Below are 27368 nucleotides of genomic sequence, written 5' to 3'. Positions count from 1 at the left end.
GGGAAGCAATCTTGTTCCTTTCAAAATCACCTCAGCAAATGATAATGTTGCCAAAGGTTTATTCACCTGCTTGTGCTTGTTGAAGGCTGGTACTGTAAGGTAGACAAACTGGAAAACCTAGTACTGCACAGTACGAGAGCTGTAGGTCTGGAATCGATACTTCCTCCCCCTCCCTTCTCTCTGTAGCTAGTGCTGGCGACGTATTTGTCCTTCCAAGGAATTCCCCTTGTTGATCACTGTTTTGAGATCACTCCTGCAAAAACTATCCCAGCCCTCACTGTTATCGTCTCCAACCTCATACCAGAACTGCTACTGGCATAACTGCGGCTGAAACCAGAAGGAAATGAGTTATCTGCTTGCTTGCTTCAGAAACAAAGATCCTCACACAGCAATAGAAGCTATGAAAAGGCAAAACTGTGACCAGGAGCAGGAGGATATTGAATTACAAAAAGAAGAGGTTCATGGGGAGGAAAATGAGGCTGATCATAATGAGCCTCTAAATCCACAAACAGCAGCAACAAAAAAGGTAGGAATTTTGGTTACTCATTTGATGATTATGGAGCTGTTGGGAAATATACAGCAAGTGAAGTGACACTTCATAGGAACATTTTGTGGGGTAGTTTAATTAGTTGTTTGAATGAGGGGGAAGGGCAGCTCACTTGAAAGTAAATGTTGGAAACATTATTAGATGTATTGATTTTCTTCCTTTTAGTGAAAATTTATAAAGTTGGAATGGGGTTTTGAGCATTGTTATTTTTTGGTGTTGGCTGTTTGTTTTAACTCAGAAAATAAAGTAGTACTTAGTACTATGAGTTTTGCTTTCTTTTTCTACGTTTGTGGGAGTGGGCTCAAAATCAAAAAGGAGAAATGTTAAAACCCATATTTAAATAGGTTTTGTCTGAGAACAAATTAATCAGAAAACAGCACCACAAGAATAGATGCCCTGCAGCAGGCTTTTTAAGACATGTTAGTGTCTCTCTTTTTCTCATTGTTGGGTAATTTGTAGGTGCTAACAATTATGAATTTGTATGAATAGAGTGCCCATAAACCTCAGTTAAGACCAGCATGTGAGTCCTGAGGTAGTTAGCATCTAGCGTTTAGCCTAAAGCTATGGAACAAATGAAAGTTGGCGGAGGAATGGTATTTTATTCACAGGTGACTGCGGTACAATGATTTTTGACTATTGACCTAAAGGCAGAGGGAAARGCTGTAGTACAGCTAAGAAATTTCCCACTTTTCAGTAGGGAGAGATTTCCAGGGATAGCTGAGCCAATCTGACAGTTAAACTGCATGAGTCCCGCCACCCTCCTCTTCTGCTCCTGGCCAAGCAAAAGCGACTGCTTCCTTTTGCCAGCCCCGCAGATCATCTGGCCTGACCCCTCACAAGCTGATTCGTTCCACCCGACAGGCAAAACGCTGCTCTTGCTATATTGGGTGGGGGGGTTGCTTCTCCTCTGGCTTGGTGAGCTGGATCAGCTTGCTGAAGGTCAGACAAGTGCTAGAGACATTCAAAGAGGAACAAGAGAGGGAGAGGAGGAGAGAGAGGGGTCAGCTAGATTAGCTCAGCTCTCTTGAGGAACTTTACCCTTAACTTTCAGTTCAGAGCCTTTTCCCAGAACTGACACTTTTCACTGGGGCTCTGTTTCTGCTGACGATTCTGGTGTTTGGCTTTGTATCCTGTAGGGATTACTGGAAAACTATTACGATCTGCTTCGTGCTCAGACAGCCAATTAATGAAAATGACTGCTCTGTCCAGTGCGGAGAGGTTTCCCCCGCTGCTCCCTCCCCGCAGCCTCGCCATGTGTATAAGCAATGTCCAGAGGGTGTTGGCCCAGCTGGGAGGGAAGAGTCTGGAGAGCTGAATGTTTCCTTGAAATCAAGCCAGTTTACTTTGCTTAATTAAAAATTGCATTTTTGTGGTGGTCTGAATATGTGGCTGGTATTCTCAGTAGAAATTTGGGCTTGACAACTGTCTGTCTCAGGTCATATTATGATAGCTGATTTCATAGTTGTACTTTAGGCAGTAGCTAGTGTTCTTGCCAGGCATAAAATGATATGCTAGTGTTACATACTAAATTGAAGATTCATTCTTCTTCTAATACATTTTAAAAAATCATATAAAATATATATACACAATCATGCAAATGCACGCTGTAAGATAAACCATACTCAGCCAGTTGTTCATCATTCTCCACCAAAGTGGACTTGCACATGCAGGTGTGTCTGTAGAGAGCTGTAGAGAGGTTTTTTTGCCCACACTCCTTAAGAAATGATGCTTGTGGGGTATTTGGGTGTCTCTTCTCTTCCTGTGCATCCGCCACCCCCAAAGAGGTTTTAAACCAGTTGGTGAACTTCAGTTAAATTCAGAAGAAAGTTCTCAGTGAAAATTTTTCTGTTATACTAGGTTCTTAGAAAGTTCAAATAGTAAAGGAAGGTAATCTGAATTAGTGCCTCCAGCTAGCAAGCTGGTTCCTGCTATTCTGTGTGTGTGTGGCCCAGACAACCTACACCATGTGCTTTTCCTTGCCTGATACTGATTTCAGAAAGGTCATGGTGTTAATAGGGAGGTTATGTCGGGGTTTACAGTCGGTGAGGAGCAGGGGGAGTTATAAAGGCAGCATGGTCTACTTTTTTATGAATTTACGCTCTTCATTTAGTCATCTGTCTGTGGAACAAATCTGGAGTTTCTTGTTTGTTTTGCTATGTCACTTAAGTATATTTTTAATATTAATAGTGCTGGAGTAACTAATAAAAGACTAATTCCTACATCAGTCTAAAATCCTATCAAAAATTAAATGAAAGGCAGGAATTGTCCTTGCTCCCCTATAGGAACATGCCTGCATACACAATTTCTTTCAAGAGAATTTCCTTGTGACCTCCTAACAGATGTGAGATTTGTGATAAACTTTCTGGTAAATGCTCACAATCGTCTTCAAATAGTCAATCTTTTGAAGAAAAAGGGAGTCAACATTAGAATCTTCCTTAATGCAATAACATTTAAGGAATAGCATTCCACTTGCTTTGGGTGCTTATATCCAGACTGATATTATCAATGTTTTTGAGGTTGATATCCAGTCATTCTGAAAATTCCTTCACAGATACTTTTTGGTTGGGAAAGATGGAAACTTTAAAAGGACAGCTTGTGGAACAAAGAAAATAGATCTGCTTCAAAGAAATTTGGAAAATATGAAAGTACCTTTGTAGCACCTTAGCTTTATGACTGATTCAAGAGTTGGAAATTCTGCATAAGTAGGGAATTAAATGTGTCTCTTTCAAGTAATTGACTCCGTGTGAATGTCCACTGCATTCTGCAGGTCTACATTCCCACCTGCCGCAATACTTAAGGGTGGGAACCTTTGATGTAGAGCATTGCTTAACAGTGAGACCATTTCTCTATTTTTTTCTTTTTTTTTTCCTAAACGTGACAGTAGAGACATGCTTAAATATTTTCTCCCTGCCTTATTTCATTAATCCACATTCCCTTTCCTTTTTTAACTAGAACAGAGATCATTGGAAATCATGCAGCAATGTCATTTTCTGGAAGTGTAAACTATGGATGCTTATAGCTGCAATTTTTATAGTGTTCTTCCTGGTAATTCTCATCAGCCTAGTTCTCTATTCTAGTAAGTATCTTACTCTTGGTTCATCTTCCAATACAAATGGGAATAATAGCATCCTTTAAACTCCTGCAAGCTGACTGCTGCAGAGACTTGGATGCTGACTGCAGAAGGTGGGTTGTGCACTGAGTGGTGGATGTGCAGTTTTGTCTTGTACTGATTTTCAGTGATGTTATAAGGAGGTCCTAGGGTTAGAACAGTTTAGATGCTTACATTACTACWTTTTTTTTTTCTGTTAATCCCTATTGGTGTAATGGCTCACTGCTGAGGTGGTTGTGACAGCCAGCTGAAGGACATGGTCATACCTGTGTACAGACACTGTTCGTGGGGCTGTTTGGGTAGACATGCACTTACACACGCGAGTGCTTTTGTTTTAGCAGACAACTACCAACTTGTGTCCTGCTCAGATGGCAATTTCAGTTTGCAGTGAACTGAAGAAATACTACTAGAACAGACTGAGGGATGAGGGTGGAAACAATGCTTTTACATTGCACTCATTGCAATGGATAATTTAGGTCTCCTCACTTGGTGTCAGTACCTGCCAGTCTTCCAGAGTAGCTAACCTTTAATGGGGTGGACCATGGACCTCTGTGTGCTGTCACTTTTCTTTAGGTGACTTGCATTTTCCTTCKGTCACTTCCAGACAGTCATTCCTTAGGAAATTTGTGAGAAAGCCACTCTAGAGAAAGTCAAGAGGGTAATTTTTCCTACTTCTGCTAACTAGAACTTTTCCTCCCTTTCTATCTCTTTTTGAATATTAGATGTTTACACAGATGAGGATGACTATTGGGATCCTGATGCACTACTACATAGTGGAAACTATCGCAATTTTTCTGGAAAATTCAAGTTAAAGTGTGGTCTTCCACACCTTTTCTCTGAAGACATCACTAAGAGGGTATGTGTTGACATGGTTCTCAGCAAAACTGATTCTGCTTGTAACAAAGATTGAGTATTTTTCCCTTTAAGAAATTTCTGTTTCTCTGTGTAGCAACTGAGTTGTTTGCAAGTCCGCATGATTTACTAAAGTAAGGGTAGATTCTGAGCTTTGTTTTTTCCAATATCATTTAAAGTCCTGATTCAGAAAAAAGAATTGCCTCCTTTTAAGCACACAAGCAGCTGCACAGATTTCAAAATTTTAAAGTTTTGCCTAAATTTTAATAATGGTTGGGACTTAGTCTTCACCTTTTTCACAGAGTATTTTAGTTAGGAGGGACCTGTGGAGGCCATCTAGGCTGATCCCTGCTCAGAAATGTTTGTGTTGCGTTTTCCCATAAGCATGTGATGACAACATGGGTTTATAGCTGTCATTTCCGTTGAGTCACCATGGCTCTGAATTATGGCTGCAGTAAGCTCACCAGGCATGGCAGTACTGATTTAGACTTATTGTGAAAGGGGACCCTTCCCTCTGTAAAGTAAGAGTAGAAGGGCTTTCTGGTACCAAAATAAATAAATAAATAAATAAATAAATTACAGATGGCAACTTGAGCACATACTTTTAGTTCACCCTGAATGCCTCTATTGTGTTAAGGTAATATACTAATCACTCAAACACAGAGGTTAACTTGTCTGCCAGGCTCAAAGGTAATGTGTACCTTTTCCAGGACAGATATTTGCTGGTATTTGACATTCAGCACCTGGGTTTATGCCCTGTGCAACACCTTAAAAGAATGATTCACTGTCCTTTCTTTTATGTGGAAAAGTGATAGCGAATGGAAGAAATATATATTTTTTTCTTTTTCTTTTCTTTTTTTTCTCTCCAAGTTAACAGATGTCTACAGTTCGTCTCCAGCTCTGGGACGCTACTTTAGGTCAGCTCAAGTGGTTTATTTCAGGTAAGTAATTTGTGCCATGAAAATTATCTGATATTTATAAACATTTGATAAGGCACATATATGTACCTGTATAAATAGGCAGAACATTTAAAACTGCAAAAGATAGGATGTTTGGGGGAGGATTATTAATATGGATAGTGAAAACTGGTAGAAGGATTCTCTAGCGTAAAGGACAAGTGCTGCTAGTAACAAATAATGATGGTAACATTTTGTTGCTGTTAAGTATCATCTGTTGTCTTTGGTCCCAGGTGCAGCCCTTACCAAACTTATTAAAGGAAATTAAAAGGAAAATAAGCAGCTGGAACTGCTTGAGAGCAACATGGCTTAAATGGTCCTAACTAAATTCAAAAGGGTCCATGGGGAGGGGGGAGAACTATTCTGTTCCCAAAAGAGCTTAAAGGCAACAGAGACACACAAGAAGTGAAAGCCAAAACCGCAATATTGCATTGCTGGTTCGTTTGGATTTTTTTTTCCCCCTCACTTTATTTTGGGCAACAGGAGCAAATCTCAAAGCAGCAGCATGCTGGCGAGACTGGAAGGGTGGGAGTGAGAGGCATAGAAGGAGGCAGAGGCTGAGGTTAGGCTTGCCCAGGTGAGAGGTGGCTGCACGCGTAGGAGAAGCTCGGCTGCTGAAGGCCAATGGGTGCAGGGGAGCAGTGGTGGCAGAAAGGTGTAAAAGCATCCAGCCTGCCTTGCAGAGATGGGAGAAAGCTTCACGCTAGAGCTGAAGGAGGATCTTACTCTCAGCAGAAATTGGCACTAGAGAAAGGCTAAGGAGTTTACAGTGTTTGAGACTGTAATGTTTTAAGCTATGGAGATGCCATGGTCCTACAATGGAAGGGGAGGCTGAGCGGAAGAGGGAAAAGTGGGGCTGGAAGGATCAGCTCCAGCATGGTTCTGCCATGAAGCAATTGCAGAGAGGCAAGGGAGGTGGGGCAGACAGCTTCTCCAAGGATTTCTGAAAAAGCAGGGTGATAAAGGGGTAAGAAGGACTGGAAAACATTGCAGCAAGTAGAGATTTTCAAAAGTCTGGGGCAGTTGAGAAAGCAAGGATAGAGGAAGGGCCCCAATGGGCTGGGACGAGGGGCTGTCCTGAAGGCACTTTGGTGAATGTGCTCTGATGCACCATCAGAGTAGGGCATGTCTACTCTGTCAAATGAGTGTGCTGTAGCTTGTTACCCTTTCAGTTAAAAATGATGATTTAGCCCATTGAGTACAAACCTGCAGTTCTGCATATGTATTGCACAGCTCCTCTCCCTCTCTCTCTCTCTCCACCCCCTTTCTTTCTCTCTTCCCCTATTCAACTTCTTTTTTGATGTTTCTCTTGAAACATCAATGTTTTGGTGTTTCTGATTCTTTTTTGATGATTCTGTTATGTAAAATGCAGTAGTCTAATTGCACTTAGTGTTTTGGATAGATAGCAAGCAGTGAAGTCTCCAGAGATGGACTCCAGTCTGGTGGTTTAATAATCCACTCCAGAAAGTGGGTTAGAAACCCTGTCTGGGTTGCATCAGGTATTGCTATCAGGAGAGCAAATCTTTTTGCAGGTTCTCAGCTAGTTATGAACACAGTATTGTGTCACCTCTGCTATTATTGTTATGTTCTCATTAGGAACAAATGTGGAAAACCTTGGCCTCTCAGGGCACATGTTCAGTTGCCCTTTGTGCATTTGAAAACGTGTCTCAGACTGGCATCAGGTACGTGCCCAGCTTTCATTCATATCGACAGCTGCTCTGAGAAAGAAGTGAAAGAGGAAACTGGAAGCTTGATGGCTGTTCTGTTTTCTAATGCTTTTCCTTAGAACAGGTTTAAAAAAAAAATCAGTGCCAACATATATATGAAAAGGTAGTTCCCTCAAAAAGAAAAGAAAAGAAATGAAACAGTGGTTACTTGCACATGTTCATACCTGAGTTTGTTTGTTTTTCAGTAATGAAAGTGCTACTGTATTTTATCAGCTGGAGTTCTCTGTACCACCATCAACAGAGGGGTTTATGGAAAACACAATGAATCCAGAGTTTATAAGGAATGTTTTACGTCAAAATATTTACGATGAAGAAGATACTCTTCATCATGGGACATCCGAATGTACCAAGTTAAAGCTTGACCCAACTTCTCTTACATTAACATGTAAGTGCTGTACATTAGAGGGACTCCTTCTCTTCAAGGAGCAGAAGTATTTACTTGGAAGGAGGGAAATCTTTCTCGAAAGACATTAAGAAAATTGTAAAATATTCAATATTCAAGAAAGTCTTGCCATGCTTAAATTGTACCCTAGGATTCTTTCTCATCCAATGATGAGAAAAGTATTCGTGATGAGAACTGTTCAGCTACTGAGTCCAGCCAAACTTTTCAGACCTCCTCCTGTATTTAATACGTACAGCTACAAAGAAAATCTCCTCATATATGTGTGTGTACAATGTGTACAGGCAAAATAATTAAAATGTTTTTTCCATGTTGTCTATCCATATGTGAATGTTTGTAAAACAAGCTTAAATCCTAAGTGAAAAAGCTTAAGTAATTTGGGAGTCAACTTCTGGTGTTTTCACAGTCAATGAAAAAGCTTCCTGATTTGCATTTTTTCAGAGTTTTTTGGGGAAAGTTAGTTATTGAAAGAGATTTTCTTTAAAGGAACCAAATGTTCACTCTTCCACATTTTCTAGTGACTAGGTAGTGATTTCACTGTGTTTAGAGTTGTGTTGATTGAAAACATTAGTTTAAAAGTCCTACAAACTTGAAGTTTACACAGAGCTGCTTTTTTTCCCCCCCCAACTTACTAGTTCAGATGTAAGTGCCTTTAGGATAATCCTAGGCCATCACATCACAACACAGTGTGTATAAGCAAGATTTGTGCTTAACTCATTTTGACTTTCTCAGTACTTAGCAAGGAACAAGAGATCAACAAGTCTCAAGCTATAATGATCAATATCATTTTGTTCCTCATGTATTGACAGGGTTCACAGGAAAAGCAATGCAAAGGAGACAGGAAGAAATATGCTGAAGTGTCAAATTGAAGTTTCATTTTAATGCTAATAATGTACTGTTTTAACTTTCAGAGAAATGATGGAAAGACTCCTCCCTCGGCTACTAGAAGAGATCACCTTCTCAGGTCTATTAGTAATCTGAAGGACTAGGAGCTATTCATTATGTAGAAACACTTCTAATGATGTTGATGTTCTGTAAATACTGTGTGTGATGCAGTATGGTAAGCTGAAAAATGTGGTATATTTATAACAGTGTTGTACTCCTAGAACATTGCTACCTCCTTCTTTACCATTGTCCTGATATATCAGTAACCCATTTGGATTTGCTTTTGTGAAAATCATGTATCATGCTTGATACATGCTCCATTGACTTTGAAACCTCTTCTTTGAACTGCCTTATGAATCAGTTCTGCTTTCCTTGTACTTGCTTTAAAAGCATTCTTGCATATGCTTCCTTTCTTCTCCTCTTTCCTCATCCAAAATTATCTGCACAGCTTTATCCTTCATACTTACTTCCACCTATGCTCATGTTTGTGATGTTTCCCCTGCTGACTCCCTCAGCCTTATTGTCCCATTATTCTTTCCTCTCAGAGCAACCTGAAAACTTAAATGCCCCTTTTATTTTCCTTAGTTACATGCAAGGCCTTTGCACTAGCTTCTTAAGTGAACTGAGAATCTCATCATCCCCTTGTTCATCCTATAGTCTTCTTAGAGAAGGTATCATCTGCTCTATTTTTCTCTTTCACAATGTGAAATAGAAATGTTCCAAGGGTCCGTCCTCACCGATGTGTTGTACAGTGCCATGTAGATAGATGGATTTCTGCTCTTGCCAGAGTCCTGCCGCACTTACGTACAAGGATATTTCTGATGAATGTAATAGAAAACTCAGTGGTGCTGTTTGTATAGCCAGGTAAAGGGCATCTGGCACAGAGCTAGTAAATTTGTTTAAAGTGAATAGAGCAATGCCGTGGATAAGAGACATATCTTGTTCCCTAATGCATCTGAATGTCTGAGGAATCTTTCAAAGGTCAAATAAGCTGAACACTTTAACAACTAGCTACTGTTAATCAGGGGTACTTGTGAAAAGACAGCTATTCGACCTGCATTTGCCTGACTAGACTCTAAGTATACCCCCTGCCCCAGCAGCGAGGATGAAAATAAACAGATTCAAGATTTTTGCCTTAATAAGGCAGCAAATACTAGTTCTAGTTGCCAAGAGATTACATAAGATGGACCAATGCTAAGAGAAGGGTGCTGAGGCACATTATGTAGGCCAGTGTGGCATGACAGTTAGTTACTGACAATAACATCAACATTTAAAACTAATCATTAACTTTACTAGAAATGTGATGAATTCACTACCATGCTAGTGAAATATAACTTCTTGTCATGAATGCATTGTTTGAATTTGTAATTGTGAACATGTATAGCCAGTACAAATGCTGGTACTGTTGGATAGAGAAATTTATTTTAAGAAACCTTTTGTATTATCTTGAGAAATAGCTTATGGGAAATTGTGTTTCTGTTTTTTTAATGTTATTGGTATATTTAAGAAGTAATCTGATAATTATACTATGCATTAAATTATTTATTTTTACTCTTAAGCCATCGTTTTCATTCCTTCAACAGCTCCAGTCCAGCAATACACTCAAAACAATATTTGTTGTAGCCTGAGTTTTAACTGAGCTTGGGGAACAGTCTAGACCAAATTAGAGGATCACATGGCTCCCGTATTTGTGACTAATTCTGATTCCACCTGATTTGTGAGATGCAATGGTGACTCCAAAACCAGTATCTTCTCTTTTCATGGCTCAGTTCTCATTTGATGAACTAGTATAATTATACATTTAAGACTATCTTTTCTGTGCATTTTTGAAAAACACAGAGCTGCAAATGCTGTGCCTAATGCAGTATCCTATATAGCAAAAAATGAAAGAAGATATTCTTTCTGATTCTTACACTGGGAAGGATAAAATTCACCCGTCTTCATGTGTATGATCTCTCCCCAAAACAGTAGGCTATGAAAATACCAGCAGCAAATGAACAGCTTGCCTTTGAGATGATGCTTGATCCTACTGCTCTTTCGGCAGTGAGGTGCCTGAATCTGCCCTTCAACACTTCTTAATCTTGATTCAAAACTGAAAAATAATACCATGATCATTCTTTTTTATGGTGATACCTCTTCATGCAGCAAGAGCCATGAGGAAGAAAAGAGAAGCTGCCAAGCATTCACTTATTTCCAGCCATCCTCCTCTGTCCCATTACCTTTGCCCCAGAGTTCACTGGAAAGAAGATGGAGGAGCTGTAGCAAGATGTTGTGATAGTCAGACAAAGTGTCCAACTTCACCCTTTACCTCCAGTCATGCTTTCAACTCTGATTGAAGGAAATGTCCAAAAAAAAGGCAAATAGTGGTGTTTGTCTGTTTCCCCTTGAGGTAAATTAACAATGTAAAAGAAAATAACCAGATGTACTAGTTACTACCTCATCCATTAGGAACAGAGTAGTGTGAAAACACATTATTCTGTCAAGTTAGATGTTTTGTAAATGTTTAATGTTAATTTTAATGGAAGGAGCCTGAGTTATACATAGATGACTGAGGCAACTGAGTGACAATTAAAAAAGGAAAAGTTAATTCTGATAATTCAGCTTGTGGACTGTACAACCAACCCTTTAAAATCCCATGGCAGACAGTCGTATGTGCAGCTCCAGCTCATAGTACAAATTTGGGGGCAGATTCAGCTGTCTGGCTGCTGCAATGGTGCCTGCACAGTGCCACCTGCATAGTGCTAGCAGTGTGTCTATGCACTGCCCCATGAAACCCATTCATCCCATGGGACCCCCAGGCACAGAAACTGCAGGTAGGATGTGTGCAAAGGCACCACACCATAAAGCCAAGGCTACAGCCAGTGATTAGGTCCAGTCTTTAAACTCAGGAAAAGCCTGCTTAATATTATCTTCCAAGTTGTTTTAATACAAATGGAGGGGGGCAAAAAACATGCTTTAGCAAGAACAGAGGTGCATAATCACTTTATGAGCTTGGCTGAACAGTTGAATAAATGTCCAAAAATGCTGCTTGCAGAGGGGTGAAGCTATGGGGAGGTGTGTTCTGGTGTTGCACAAAAAAAACAAATTTGAGATGCCAGGAGGGTAGTGAAGTGGAAGTGTTGTGTGGCAAAGTATTATTAAAGTTTTATTTAAAAAAAAAAGAAAACCAAGGATATTATCATTGCATTATTGAGATTTCCACCGACAGTTTTGTTAGATCCCTTAAAAAAATTAAAAAGCACTGTAAGAGTCTAGAAAAAAAAGCACAGTCTCAGTTGCTTCTACTAATGAAGTGCCTTATTTACTATACAGAAACATTGTCTTGCAATGGCAGTTACGCTGATTCTTCTTGTTTTAATTGTCAAGTGAAGCCCTGTACTCTGTCCATGTCTCTTTCTGTGATCACCTTTTCATGGACAAATTTGTCTCATTGCAACTGGCTGGCAGATTTGTCCTAGTGTGTAACCTTTGTAACATGAGAGAGATGCTCTCCAGTTTACTTGAAGACCTGGCATAGCAGGTAGGGTCGTTAGGAACACTACACACTACTGGCTTAAATATTCAAACAAAAGGGTGCCTTGGCAGCAGGAAGTGTCACTTTTTAGTTTACCAGGATAAAATCATATTCATTGTTGTCTTCAGAGCTGGTGATGGTTTGCTTATTCTTAGGCATGCTGACAATTGCATATTCTGTCTGATCATTGGTATTAACCACAGAGGATTCACATTTTACATCATGGTTGACAGTAGAATACCATAGTTCACTGGTATTAATATAATCTTTTTCCTCGAGATGTTCCTGATAGAGAGAAAGAGAGAGACAGATCGGCTTTAACATTTTTATATCCTGTTGCTGAAGAAGCTTGCAATGTGAGCATATGTGGTGGTCTATATAGTCTGTGTGCTCATACCATTAGTTGCACCATTAGTTGGTGCACCATAATATTAGAACTGCAAAGCTATGGTCATTATATTATTGTGCAGACTGCAGCTGGACATGCAGGAGCATCCAACAGTGCCTGCATGCTGTGTATGGATGGAGGACAGAGAGCCTTACCCTGGTTCTGAGGTTGGTCCTGGTAAGCATTAGGTTGTGTGATAACAGGCTCAGCTCCACACACATAAAGGAGCACAGAGGAACAATGGCAGGTTGGGGAACCCAGATAATCCCCTGCCCTGTCTCCTCCTGGGCCYGGTACAGGAGAGCTGTGGGCCCCCTTGGCCAGGTGTGAGACCCACCCATGAGCTATGAGAGTGGCTCTGTGAAGCACCTGACAGATCAAGGGGGTTGCTGCCTAGGAGTGTGGGACTCTGGGGCCTGAGGGTTGACTGAGATACGTGTGTGTGTGTGTGTGTGTGTGTGTGTGTGTGCGTGTGCGAGAGAGAGAGAGAGACTGCAAGGAAGGCAATGGGGGAGAGCAAGGAACCAGAGTCAGCTGCTGGACAGACCAAATGCTTAAGCCCACCTGCTGGGGGGATCTAAATGATATATATGTATACATTCTCACTAATGGACCTGCATCCTGATCAGCCAGAGAKAGGAACAGGATGAGGCTGTAGATGCTGTTTCTGTTTGTGCTGAGCTGTGTAGCTGGCTGTGTGTATATGTGTTGTATATGTGTGTTTGTGTGTGGGCCTACTGGGGTTACATGCTCAGACTCGCTACTAGTTGGACCTGGAGGCATGGAGCTGTGGCAGCCTCTCCTCCACTGGGCTGCCAGATTCAGCAAACCCTAACAGTTAAGGGAGACATTTAATCCCTTTGTCCTGGACAGTTTCTAGTTCCACCATTTCTGTTCTTGCCCCCTTTGATTTTAACTAGAAATTTAAATGACTGTTTTACATGCCCTTAAGCCATCATGCTCCTCCATCATACAAAGACGAAGAGGCAAGCTGTGCTTCAGAGCTGGCTGTATTTAAAGACTATTCAAGTATTGTTTGTGGGTCGAGAGGGACACGCTCAAAGGCAATGCCCTTCCTGCAGGGAACTTGCCCACTGTGTCAGCTTACGCTTTTTGACACTTGGGTATACGCATTCAGACTAGCTTGTTTAAACCTAACGTATACGTGAATCCTTCAAACATCTCCTCCAAGTCTGTCCCTGAGGGGAAGGAAGCCAAGACTTGTGCAACTTGAGGCCAGAGAACCAGGCATGTGCCAAGCCGAGGGTAGTGTGGCTGCAAGGGACCCTGGCCTCAAGGGGGACCCAGAGGTGGCTAACCCATTCCCTGCCAGGCCCTCATCTAATGCACTCCTTGAAAATAGAGGGTACAGAAGAAAGAACCATCAATGAAGGAGAAGGTAAGCCTGCGTGGGTAAATACCATCCTAACCCTGTTTAAACTTGTCCCTCCTTCCAGCTCTTCAACGTATTTGTTAATGTGTTTGGATGAGAGTGCCTCTAAATAGGTAGAAGGATGACTCATTAATCTAAAGGGACAATGTGAACTGATTAAGTACTAGGAGACAGAAGTTAAAAATGCCCTGATGCTCTTGATCTGGAGTCACTGGGAAGTACTAAGTATGGCCCTTATGGCAGCATTTTGCATTGTTTGGAAGAGTAGGGGTGTTTTTTAAGAGGGTGTTGCTGAGTTCATGCTGCCATTTGTAGCTACCTTTCATGCTCTAAAGTGGAACAGAGGTCTCTGCTCCATGGGTAAAAACCTCAAGGGATTCACCTTTATTTTTCAAGCCTAGAAGTGAAAGATGGCTGTTAGAACATAGTTCCTGCAAAATCTGTCTCGGATTTTCCCAGCATAAATAAACTGGTTTATTTGGATTCTGCTTGCTGTAAAAGACCTTCTGACTGTGAGGAAACTGCAATTTTGAAAATAATTACTCAGTTTTTGAGTTGAGGCTTTAGAAAATTTCAAGATTTAGAAATTTTAAAAGTTCTAAGCAGTAGCGCAGTCAGGGTGGACTTGCCTAAGAAAAGGAATTCCCTCTCTATCTACAGAGGCATGGCTCTCTCCCCTAGTCACTGCCTGGTATTGCCAAGAAGGGGGCGGCAGCAGCATTTCTCCTGCTGCGCCTAGGAAATGAGCTCAGGTAGGCTGTTCAGCTTCATGAGTCACAGGCTCCTACCACACCGAGTGAGGACTGGACTTCCTCCTGTCCATTCCAACACATACATCTCCCCAAGCCTTACTCACAGCCACTTTTTCTAGTCTACAGATTGTTTGAAAGGCCATTATCATCATCCTTCTCTGGCCAGTGGAGAAACTGAAGTGCAAATGTGGCAGATGACTTGTCCCACAGGCTGACAGCGCAGGAGGAGCAAGCCTGCAGCCTCTTGAGTTTCACTTGAGTCTTTCATTATTCATAAGCCCAGTTTAATGCTTGGGAGGAAGGGCTCTTATATCGCATGAAAGATCTTCCCAAGACTGTTTTCAAATCACACTCTGGGGCTTTTGTGTGGGATTAAAAACTCAAAACTAGACAGCTATTTGGCAGGTTCTCCATTATAGTTCCACCACCTCCTCTTCTCTTCTCCTACTGCCCACCCCACAGTCACATGTACAAATGACAAGCTCATTTAGTCACATCTTTTTGTGTCATCTTGCCCACCTTCTTCAAAATTTTCTGTTAAGCACCCACTTATCTGCAGGGCATCAACTTTTGGTTTAATGAGGTCATCTCTGAAAAAAAGGGTTTGGGCTGCTAAATGGCAATGCTTTTTTATGCTCTGTGTTGGGCTTCTGATGATGGTTCATGACTGGTGATTTATGAGGCAGCTTCCCTTACACTCTGCTAAAATTAACTATCTTCACAGCAGAGGTAGCAAACCACAGGTGTTCAGCTGCTGGTTCAGAGAACCTGGTGTATTAACACAAATGAATGACTACATGAGACTGTGAAGCACGTCAGTTGAAAAGTGGATGCTTCCCCTCCCCTGCCACCCTTTGCCTACAGGATGATAAGTTTGGGCAGATGGGTAGGATGCACACCAAGGGATGATTACCTCCTAAATTAACTCAGTGTGCCTTACGAGAGCTCCTGAATCTGACCCCAAAGCAGTGAAGTAAGGTGGACTGGGCAATGACCAATAGCTCCAGTCAGCTTTATACATGTCTTCTCCAGTAGTATAACCATTTGATCCATTCTGGTTTATAAGAAACTAAATATTTGCCATGACTGTGCATGTTCTGAGGCTTTTTTCCTCTGTTCAGAGGCAGTAAGACTTTGGAAAGGCAAACCTTATTCTATTCCAGCAAGGATTTAGCCATTTGTTAAGTCATCTGTTGTTTTTTTACAGCGGAAGGATTAACAAAAACCTTTTAAGCTTCCAAATATTAAAACTCTCTTTGTCTTTAAACTAAAGACTGCTTATATTACTAAAGTTGGTTGGCAATACCCCAGTTAAATGTTGTTGTTGTTTTTTTTTTAAAGATGTCATGTTGAAACTGAAACTTGAGGGGGGGAGGATGAGGGAGACTGATGAGGGGGAGGAAAGAGAAATAGCCCTGCAGCCATAAATGCTATGGCCCTATGGCTGGGCACACTCATCAGGACATGTTCACAAGGCACAAGTCCCTGAACTGTTTAATTCAGATCAGGCAGCATTTTTCAGCCTCTGAAACTATGAGTGAGTATTGCAGCTTGCTTGGCGAGTGGCTACTCTAGAGCAGGGCTGCATCTCATTGTTCTAGTTTATATAAATAATTTTTTGATACATAGACTTAAACCTTTTTTTCTGCCTCTCAAGTAAATGGCTGTTGTCTGTTCTGAGGGAACGTGATGAACACTGTTTTTTTGACTCACAGATAAGTTTTAGGCCCAGTCCCCCAGAAGACCCGCAAAACCACAGACTTTTAATCATTACCTTGACAGTTCTTGGCGAATATCTGTAAGTCTGTGCTGGAGAAAGAGAAAGTAAACGTGTGATTGCCAGTTTTTTTATACAAATACAGAATACAAGCAAATGCTAGCTGAGAGATGAGGAGAGAGATGGGGGAGTGATAAGTACCAACAGGAACAAATAGGACTTTGTGTGGCACAGGATTTACTCAGACTTAGCTACAGGCTCAGCACAGGCTCTGGAAAATCATGAACCAGTGTGAAATTAGTTGTGGAAAGGGATGATGTCTGAGGGCTAAATAAATCTCATGGATTTTAAAGACACCTTTTCTCTAGCTTAATACGCACTGAAGTCATGCAGTACTGCTCATCAATCTTTATAAAACATAGATGTAGCTACTTGGTTTTTGTGGKTTTTTTTTGTTTTGTTTTGTTTTTTTAACTTAAATGGAATAAGTTTATGTATCTCTTAGAAATGGGTGTTCTCTCTTTCTTCCTTGCTTCCCCCCCCCCCAACCATATTTTACCTTTATTGTCAATGCAGCCTTAATATTGCCCATATTCCCTGACTGAGCGCTGGGTCACAGAGACGCTAGGTGATGTGTGTTATGTGTCTGGGCGTGCGTTAGGTGTTTGTGCACCGATGCTCAGTAGGCTTGTGCTTTTCTGAAAAATTTTCTGTCTATCCTGTAAACATCTAATTATGGGAGGGTTGTTTACATCATCCTTTCTCACAGCTTCATTTTTAGCTGCCTATCTGGTTCTTGTTATGAGGTTGATAGAATTGTTAGTTGCTCCTATAAAATTTGAGAGCTGAGTTTTTGCTTTTGCTTAAGATAACAGGATTTGAAGTGTACTTGCTTTACACCCTAAATGCAGGTAAGTCAACAGTCTCTCAATATTGTATTAAAGTTGCCATCTAGACAACTTCCAGTGTTTTCAACTATTGCTGTGCTGCCTTGCCACTGTCATGAAATTGCTGATGGACAGGAGTAACAAGAAGCTGCTCTTCCCTAAGCAAGTATTGCAACTTGTGGAAGTGATACAAAGTATTATACCATCTGTACATGAATTGCTTTACCGACTGTCTGAAAAGGTAACAGTCTGGATTGAAACCAGGATCCTGCGATTCACGTGAGTTCATGTGGTTCTAGCTACTAGATGGGTCTTCCCTATTTGCATATTTAATATAGAGAAAATATTTTATTAGAAGCTACGGTCCCTGGATTTGCTGTTTGTTTTTAATCTCTCAGTCATGAAATAACACAGTGTACGACAGTACATGGCTAGATATATATTCAAAGGTAAAACCTTCAGTAAGTTGTTGCCGAAACTGAAAAGCATCTATTTATTCCTGAACTATGTTTTTCTTCTGGGTGGGAAACTTAGCTTTGTTTCCCTCAAAACTCTACGCAGTGAATTCAGTGGCATGAGAGCTGGCATGAGTCACAGGGCTCTCGCCAGCGGTGCAGGTCCTGTCTTGTTCCCGCCTCCGCTCGCGATGCTTTCGTGACTCCAGATGTGCCTGTGGGATTTCACTTAGGCCAAGTGCGTGCCAGGACAACGTGTGGGTTTAATACTACTGACATCAGCTGCATGGATATTTCGAAGTGTTTCTAGGAAAATTCCTAAAATGTTCCCGTGCTTTGCTGGGCTATGCAGGAACACGGGCTCATGGTGATCACCTGGGAATGTCACTCTCGCTTGGCCCTTACTTATTCTGCCTTGTTCCCTGGCTGCCTCACACAAGCTCTGGTGCTTGGTTTCCCCCCTTTTTGCACAGATCGTGGGGGGGTAACACAGGAATCCTGCACAGCGGATGCTCTCACACCGCTGTTCAGGGGCTGCTGAGCCTGCACACCTGGCTGTGATGCGCCTTTGCGAAAGGCTGCTGCAGGGTAATCAGGGAGCAGCCCGGAAGCGCGCAGTGGCCGCGAAGCTGCCGGCACACGTGGAGGTAACCACGGCAGGTGTGGTGTAAGCGGCAGCAAAGCTGCGGCAGGACTGCCTCTCCCATCCTGCTACACGCCGGCGGCTCGCCCGCCCCCTCACGCTGCCGGAAATGCTCCCGCAGTTGTCGCACGCAGGGTGCCAGCATACGTGCTCGCTACAAGCGAGGGCCTGCCATGAGCACTGAGTATTTCAAAATAACATAGAGGCCCCAAATAACCCAGTGCAGGCTGGTGCCTGGCTCATGTAGCACCCCTCTTTGGGTGCAAAGAAGTTTCTTCCAGCTGGGACACAAAATGCCTGGAAACTTTCTCCTCACTGAACTTGATGCCCAAGGCTACATATGTGCATATATGCAGCAGGGAGTGGATTTTTCCCATCTATTGCAGCAGTGCTGGGTGCTGGCCAAGGGGCATCCTCCATGCTCTCACCCTCTCCATTCTGCCTTCTAGTCACGTGAAGAGCCACCTTACTTACTTTCCTTGTGGGAGTATCTTTTTCTTCGGATGCAGATGCACATTTTCCACCTGGAATATGGAAATAAGGGCAGGTGGGTTAGATTTGGCACTGATAGACCCACACACTCTACTTAGAGCCATGTGCCTGCAGCCGTGTGGGTAGCTCACTCTTTCTTTTCCTTGGGCGAGGTGGGACAAGTTGCTTCACACAACTTTCCTTGCTTGCCCTCTCTGCCTTTCCTTTTGACTGCCAGTAGGGTGGAAGGCAACATTGCTTGGTGTCTATGGGGGAGAGGCCAAGGGGGGCACTGGGACTCTCGCTGTTGGACCTGGGGCTGTGCAAAGGGAGGAGAGGCACAGATCAGGTCTATCATCATCCACACGGGTGGGTGGATGACAGGGACAAATTAGGAGCTGCCGGCCGACGTAAACACATTTAGCCATTCACGTGAAGCGCAGCCTCTGTCCCCTGGGGAAAGTGGCAGTGTCTCAGCAAGGCTCCTAATTTTGAGGAGGAATCGCCTGTTTTGGACTTGTCTGTGTGAAATAGCTCCAGATGGGCGAGCAGGCACTAAATGCTGAGAAGCAACATGGGAGAAAAAGTGATGAGAGGCAGGAGTACAAGCTGGCAGTGGAAGGAAGGCAGCAAGGACAGATGTAGCGGATGTGACAGATGATGGGAAGAGTGCCAACAGCCCAGCTCCCTTGCAGGTGAGATGGAGAATGGGTGGTTGTGCTCCCCCGGCTCTGGAGCAGCGTGCTGAATGCAAGTGGCAGCTCACAGCTGGTGCCTGCCACTGCAAATGGTCCAGGTGACTGCTTCTCCTTCCTGGTTTAGGGGTCCTCAGGCCTCCCCACAACATGGCGTGGTGCCACCACATACCCACAGCAAGCGGGGCAGTCAACTGCGACACGGGGCAGTGCTCACGCTGGCGGCCTGGCTTGTGGCTGGGGCATACTGTGACCGAGACAACTCTGGCACTGCTTTTGAGTGAAAGACAGGAGGAAGTCCCCTGGGGTTTATGGAAATCAGCTTAGCACTGACCGGGAATTTTCAAACGAAATCTGTTCYTTTGTTTATTTAGGTTTTTTTCTTCTTCCTGAGAAAATGTCAGTTTGTTTTCAAAAATGAAACTCATCATGGGGATGTACTGGTTTTGATGAAACTTTCATCCTAGAGGTGTTCTCAGTGAGGGTGAAGCATCACAGGGCACGTGGAGACGCCCAGCACAGGGTAGCTGAGCACGGTGTGGGCATGGGAGCCACAGCTCCTGCGCCTGGGGCTTGCCATGGGCCTCTCTCACTTCAGTAATGCCACCGCTGGTGACAGCACTGGAGCTCTCCACGGAGGCTGGGTGAAGTTGTCTCCTGCTGCCCCCGGGGCTGCTGCGGGGGATACCGGCTAACGGGACGGCCATGGGCTCTCCCGGAACCTTCGCTGTGCCACCCGCGTGCAAGCCCGTGAGCCTGTGTGCAAAGCAGSGATGCAGCAACTCGTGGGGAACCAGCGCTGGAAATGTAAGAGCAAGGAGAGGAAGGAGAGGGGGACAAGACCAAGCTGCATGGCGTCCTAAGGGTGAGGAAAAGCCGGCGAGAGGCAATTCCGACGGCAGCTTAGTCAAGGCAAAACCCACCATCGGGTTTTCAAGGAAGGGCCGGAGGGTGCCCCCTCACCCCCTGAGAAGACACTGAGCCATCAGCGCGGTTGGCTCAGCCACCACTGCCCTTACCTGCAGGGTGGCAGCGCGGGCACTGGCAGCTCGAAGCTCCTGCGAAAGAAGGAAACCCGTCATGGGCCGGACAAGGGAGGCAACGAACGGCCGGTGGCCCAGTCRCTGGCTGGGCACCACTGATTTTCCCTGCACCTGAGCAGGTGCCCTGTAGACATCGTTTTCCAGTCGCCTGTTTTATCCACTGAAAATATTTAGAAGTTCCTGCCAACTTGCTTCCTTCAGTCGTTCAAATAAAACCCTCTAGTCCTCTCAATTAAAAAAAAATATATATAGCCATTTGAAAACATTTAGTAGTGTTTTGATAATGGCATTTCAATGTTTGATTTTAAAACTGTTTCAAATGTTCCTCCAAAGACAAAAGGAAATAAAAAAGACTGAAATCAGGAAATAGCTTAACAGAAAAAGGAAAACTTTTTTTTTCTGGTCCAACAAATTATTTTATTTAACATAAAATGGGCTATGGCCAAGGACCAACCAGTCCCATCTCCCCACAAAATATTCACATAGTTCTGCTCACTGGTGTGTTTAAGTAAAAATAATAGGAACAGAAATAAGGTGGCTATGTAACACAAAAAAATGTGTACAAGCATGATTGTAAAGCAGCAGCTGATAGACAGGCCAGTTCTAGAGAGATCTAATCTCTGGCAGTCAAAATAATCTTTGTTTTGAGTGAAAGACTATACTTACAGGGCTAAGCACTGAAATTATCTGGCATATTAAAGATCCCTTAAATTATGTCTGGATTATTCTATTACCAGGTTTTCTAGTAATAAGAGCAAGGCTCACTGGAGCATGCACTATTGCTTATAGTTTATGGTTTTGTGTTTGTAAAATGCTTTTGGAGTAGTCCACAAAAACTACCACATTTTGCAATGTGGTATTCATATTTAAGTGTCAAAGTTACATACGTGCTAAAAATGTACTAAGGGAATGTAAAGCTGCCAGATCATATTAAGCTAGGAAATGCTCTTGAGCACTCAACTTGCTTGTGCATTTGCATTATGAGAAACTCTCTAATTGCATATTTGCATGTTATTTCTCTTTCCCAGGACCCGAGGTAAATAAGTAATGATACCATTCTTTGCCRCTGTTCATACTCTCCTCACTAAACAGGCACTCCTAGGGCTTATTTATTTCATATACTACAAAATTCAGCAATTGGCACAAAATAGATTCTTTCTGGACATGCCCTCAGTGTATCTGCTTATCAGAGTAGCAGAAAGTTCCACAAATATTAATGAACTTAACTTCCCAACCTCCCATTCAGTGGGAGAATTTAGTTCTCTTTTGTTATGGCTGGGAACAAAGATAAAGCTAATCTTATCTCATTCCAGATGGCCTACCTGGGTTTCTTTGAATTTTGTATAACATTTTGACTACCTCTAGCTTAGCTGGAGATATTAATGTAAACAATTCACACATTAGGTCCTAGATGTCCTATGAAAACACTATTAAAATGAACTATTTATGGTATATGTAATTTACATTAGAAGTATATCATAACTGCCAGATGTCATAAGTTTGATGTAAGTATTTTTACTTTTTCCTCATCTATTTATTCATCCTTTTCTTCCCTACAGTCAGTTTGCTTCTGATTTTTCTGTCCCTCCCTTGGAAGGAAAAGCGATATAGGCCTTTAGGCTTAGATAGCTCTTCTCCTGAATTGTCAGAAGATAAATACCATATGTTTCCACAGTAGATTAGAACAGTAAACTGCTGCATAACCCTTAGATAAATCCTTCTTATTTATTCAGCAATGTGGAATCCTGTGGGAAAATACATTGTGTGGTCTGATAATTTAAACATATCTCAGCATCTGTATTCATACTACTGACACGCTGGCTGCTTTGAGGCATGTGTCTAGGTAGAGAACATGAGCCTGACTTGCCTGTGGCTGCAGATAATTTTTTTAGTAAGCAATTATAAATATGGCTTTATCAATGAAAGCACTGGGAAATAGTTCTGGCCAGCAACCTCAAAAGAGGAGAAATGTGATTTTTAAAATTATTTAATTTTTAATAGATTAAAATTATTAAAAGAAAAACAAAACCAGAATTTATTTCCTTTGCTTTTAATAGTTTCTCATTGCTATTTGTAGAGAAGCTGCATGTACTGTTCTATGAGCTCCAGAAGCTGATAAACACAGGAAGTGGTTAAGCCAAATATAGAAATGCAACTGAAAAGTGTAAGCTTTCCAAACTGAAGGGATGAAGTGGCAGGCTTGGGGATATATAGGTGGAAGAAAAGAGGGTCAAGAAATTAAATGAAGAGGAGGTGGTGGTCTCGCTGGATAACCAGTGGGATCTGAAATCTTTCAGCTCCAGGTTGCTAAATTTTCTCTCAGCAGCTGCGGTATCAAGCGGTCTGGTAACAAGAGCTACAGTTTGTGTTAGGACTCCCTTGCGCACCTGAGATGAACGTTGCCTTCTGCCTGATTCGCCTGCAGCCATATCTGCCAAAGCGCCAAGAGCCGAGGTCGCGGCTGCCCCTCCTGTCCCCAAAGGAGGCTTTCCCAGGTGGAGGCTGCAGGAGGCGGCTGGTAAGGCCACCCACTCCTGCTGCTGCAGGGCACGGATCCACCAAGCCGAGTTTGTAAGGGCCAATTTCAGCCTTGCGCACTGCACTGGCTGACCTGCGGTAGGACGTTACAACACTAGCTGTCAGGAGAAGGTCGTGCGGTGGAGAGCCACTGCAGCTCTTCTCTCCATCTAAGTTGCTTTCCCTCCACAAGAGGTCACTGCTCCGGAAATAACTTTGCTCATACCTAGCACTTTAGACCCACCATCTCTGACATAAAACAGCCAAACCCTCCAAAAAATGCATCCAACCWAACAAAAAAGCCCCATCTTTCTTTGGTGCATGGCTGCTTAGCCAGTGAAGCCCAGCATCCCCTCACTTCTGTGCTTCGTCCAATAACTAGTGCTACCCCTACAGTTACCCCTGTGCCCTCTCCCCTAGGAGTCAAAGGACAGCGCCAGCCATGGCTTAGCCTAACCTATGCCAGAGCTTGTTCACCAGCAGCTGCTGAGTGGGACACTGAACTGCTGAACTTTGCCTGTCAGTCTCAATGGAAGGAGAATTTGAGGTTATTTCCTCCACCTGGCTGCTGATTTGCACAAGCCTTTTAGGAGCTTCCTTATGCGCAGGTGGCTGTCTACTTTATTTTTTCCAGCTCGGGCTGAACCTACTCAGGAGAGACACTGACATCTGGATGGGGTGATTACATGAGCCTTTTTCCTTATGAATTCGGGTTTTTAACAATATAAGCTGTGAATGCTGGAACAAAACACTTAGAGGAGGATTTGAGAAAGTAGTTAGATGCCTAGCTTCTCACATAGCCAACAGAGGTGATTTGGGAAAGATTGCTCGTCAGCCTTAGTGCCATTATTACTGATTGCATGAGGTGCAGCCTACCAAGAACCTTCAAGAATGTAGGATCAGGTTAGCTTGGGCGGGCAGGCTACTGTGAAATGTGTATAAACTCTAACTTCCGTGATGTAACTTGAACTTTTCCTTTAGCCTGAATGGGACCCTGTCGTGGGCTTTGGAGCAGATGAGTCTTAGCTGTCGCTATCTCTCATCCTGTCTGATAATGATTAAAGCTGGTGGCAGAAAAGCACAGCAGCCCTTGCCAGGGCGAATTTCAGCAGCACTCTGAAGCTTTACCAGAATGCTGAGTCATTGCACATGTGTGCTGAGTGCACATGAATGCATGTTTTCTGCAAAAAAACCCTTGTCATTTCTCTATCTCTCTGAACCTCTCCAAGTTCTGTGATTTTTTTGTAAAGATACAGACTTATCAGCAGTCAGGTGATGATGACTGAGAAGTGACATGCTACATAAAACTCATTGTGAACTGGCACTAACAACCAGCTGGAGTGGGAGAGATACTGGTTGTGGATGCTCTCTGTCCTGAGCAAGACAGAAAAAGTAGCTAGTTAATTCTTTTCCCATGTTACCTCTTGCTTGCAGTTGTTTGTCATCAGAAGAGCTTGTGAAAATGGGGAAAATAACATGTGGAGCTGCATGAGTGCAGGGTGTGACAAGCACTGTAACAGGTGCCTTCTCTCCCTTCGGTGGACTTTCATCCTCTCCCCTCTAATGGGGAATATGGGTTTCACTGGCCCCACCTGTAGCTAGTATGAAAAATCTGCATTATGAAAATTGTGTTTGCAGTGTCCTGATTCCTGCTGCTGTTGGGAATGTTTCAAAAGCAGCAGAAGTTCCTTCCAGAGAAGTGACATAGGCACTTAAAAAAAGAGAGATTCAGCAAGATTAGGAGCTAAGAGCCTGGGGCTGAGATCCAGTAGGCATTCGGGCTTATTACTGCTCCTCGCTGCCACTGACTGCACAGGTTACGATCTACTGACTTTACATGGATTTTCACAGAATCAGAGAATGACAGAAAGGTTGAGGTTGGAAGGGACCTCTGGAGATCATCTAGTCCAACCCCCCTGCTCCAGCAGGGTCACCCAGAGCATGTTGCACAGGATCACGTCCAGGCGGCTTTTGAATATCTCCAGAGAAGGAGACTCCACAACCTCTCTGGGCAACCTGTTCCAGTGCTCTGTCACCCTCACAGTGAAGAAGTTTTTCCTCATATTCAGAGAGGACTTCCTGTGTTTCAGTTGTGCCCGTTGCCTTCCGTCGTATTGCTGGGCACCACTGAAAAGAGTCTGGCCTCATCCTCTTAACACCCTTCCTTAAATTTTCTTGGCTTGACTCAAACCGCTTCTTGAGATCAAGACTTTATGTTTTGGGGACTGTTGCCCCTTCCCCTCAAGGCTAGGCAAGGTCATTATTCCTTAGTCCCTTGACTGCAAAACTGTAGGGAGTTGAGGGGCTACACTGTCTTTGGAAATAAACAGAACATTTAATTTTGGCAACCAAGTGGCTCATCTGAGCTCCTTAAGATAGGGTAAGATGTCAGGCTGACTACTTGGAGGTTGCATGACTTTTTCTTTGATCTACTGAGAACTCTGCGGGAAATAGAAGGGATTTTCCTCTAAGAGGCTCCATGAGCCACCAAGGAATTCACCTGTCCACACAACAGTTTTTCAAGTGTTTGCTTGGAGAAGTGTCTCTAGAAAGCCCTTGGAAGTACAAAGGCACAGACCAAGAGCTTGGAGAGTATTTTGCAGAAGCGATGCTGCAAAATGAATACCCAGAGAAAGTAAAGGCAAAAGGTGCTGTGTATCTAGGTGGGAGAAGCATTTGGTGGCTGCTACGCTACAGCGTCATTGACTTTTCTGGATGGCTTTCCTTATGACTAGCCAGGTCAGGTGAAGGCACCACCATACTGTGCCTTTGTAGCATGCTGCTCAAGAACACAACCTTTCCTGCACGTCCTGTGCAGCCTGTTTGGGTGCAATAAACTCAGAAATATCCCAGTGGCTTATTTTATCTGGATAAAAGGACGATTTCTAATCTAATTTTTCTGCCTTTCTATGGGTGCCACTAATGAAGGGTCCTGGCTGTGCCGAACAGCAGTGAATTGTTTTGGAAACCCTCACCTCAGTGGAGGGCAGCGATGGCAGCTTGGTGGCCGTAGCAGAGCAGCAGCCTGGCCAACCCCAGGCAACGCAAGGGGTCCCTGCTCTGAGCAGCTCCACTGCAGACGGCCCCGAAGGTAGCCTGCCTGTCTTACATGGTGCTTGCCGTGTAGCCTCCTCTGTCTTGACACCTCCTTAGCAAACAATTGAACATGCGCTTGTAAATAAATATAGTATATTTATATATGTACTATATACATTACTTAAATATATGTTATAAATACAGTCTATTTCTCTACAGTGTGTATAAAAGGCTGTCCTGATGAGACATGGTGCAATAGCTAGGAGTTGGCAAGGTGAAATTTTAGACATAGTTTTCCTGTCTTGAAACCAGTTGTTCTCTGCTTCTTGTATTCCTCACCCATAATATCCTTACCCTCTTCACAAGCTTTCAGTGCTGAAAATCTATGGATGAAATCATCTCCATAAAAATCATCTTGAGGCAATAATCTCTGACGTACTAAGAACTATATTATTCATCTTAATTTGCTTAGCAAATTCCCTTTGTCTAATCAACAGACTGCTTACATTGTCCCTTAAGGTTGATTCAGTTACAGGTATCATTTGTTCCTATTTTTAATAAAATCCTTCTCTTAGCCCTGTTCTGTAATAATTAAGCGTAAAATGATATGCAACCTACCTTATTCTTGGTAGGCAGTTTCCCATCCTTCCACTGGATCTCTGCACCTTTGGGTAGCTAGTTTTGGTGTGCTTTCCCTGTTTGAATTGCTTTCTATCCTGGATATGTTACAGAATGAAAGTCAGTGACCAAACAGGCTGTTTATCTATCTCTTGCACTGCACATGCATGCAGAACCCAGACATTGTGCCTCAACAGAAAAAATTTCCACCGCAGACAATCACTTGACGAGTGGGGGTGGGAACAGGAAGAGGGGAGGAATGGATGAACGATGCTGCTTCCTGCGCTGCCGAAGTGAGCAGCATCATGCTTGCGGCCTCCACCAAGAGCCCTACACCTTGCCGCTGGGACTCACTCTAGGATCCTGATAGCAACCGGGGGTGCTTCCAATGAGAGCAAACCACAGGCGCTGGCCGTCTTGCTCTTCTGAGAAATGGTGTGACAAACCTAATGATAAAAAACACAGCTTTAAAACCCCAATAAAGCATAACTTTTGATATTGAATCTTTCCAAAATAATTCGTTTTCATTTCCTCCTCTTCTTTTCTTCTTTTCTTTCCTTTTCCTTTCTCTTCCTCCTGAGCTACAAGGAAGAATAAGAATAGAAGAACCAGAAATGCACTTTGCACAACAATGGTTCAGGGAATAAGCACATTTTAATTAACCCATTGCTATTATAGTACATTGCCGAAAAATCTCTGTAAGACTCAGATGTTTGCAGCAATTTTGTCCGAAACACGGAGGTGAGTAGGGACAGGTGGTTAA

General features: G+C 43.0%; 1 protein-coding gene across 1 annotated transcript; it reads left to right on the top strand.

Annotated features, from left to right (window-relative positions):
- The first annotated feature begins 343 nt into the window (after positions 1 to 343).
- On the top strand, positions 344 to 11519 carry CUNH3orf52 (chromosome unknown C3orf52 homolog). Its single transcript, XM_026058373.1, has 6 exons — positions 344 to 526; positions 3500 to 3623; positions 4379 to 4512; positions 5379 to 5449; positions 7377 to 7576; positions 8503 to 11519. Coding segments are annotated over exons 1-6 (714 nt in total). The 3' UTR covers positions 8505 to 11519.
- The last annotated feature ends 15849 nt before the right edge of the window (positions 11520 to 27368 follow it).

The sequence above is a fragment of the Apteryx rowi genome, unplaced genomic scaffold, assembly GCF_003343035.1.
Source record: "Apteryx rowi isolate R43461 unplaced genomic scaffold, aptRow1 scaffold_146, whole genome shotgun sequence".
Lineage (NCBI taxonomy): Eukaryota > Metazoa > Chordata > Aves > Apterygiformes > Apterygidae > Apteryx > Apteryx rowi.
Note: the sequence above shows the minus strand (reverse complement) of the source record. Positions and strands in the feature narration are given on the sequence as shown.

What these genes read in the sequence shown, in the direction of transcription:
- CUNH3orf52 (XM_026058373.1), top strand. Translation starts at nt 344, where the DNA reads ATGAGTTATCTGCTTGCTTGCTTCAGAAACAAAGATCCTCACACAGCA. An exon ending in AAACAGCAGCAACAAAAAAG is followed by an intron (nt 527 to 3,499) that starts GTAGGAATTTTG and finishes TTTTTTAACTAG; the next exon opens with AACAGAGATCATTGGAAATC. An exon ending in CAGCCTAGTTCTCTATTCTA is followed by an intron (nt 3,624 to 4,378) that starts GTAAGTATCTTA and finishes TTTGAATATTAG; the next exon opens with ATGTTTACACAGATGAGGAT.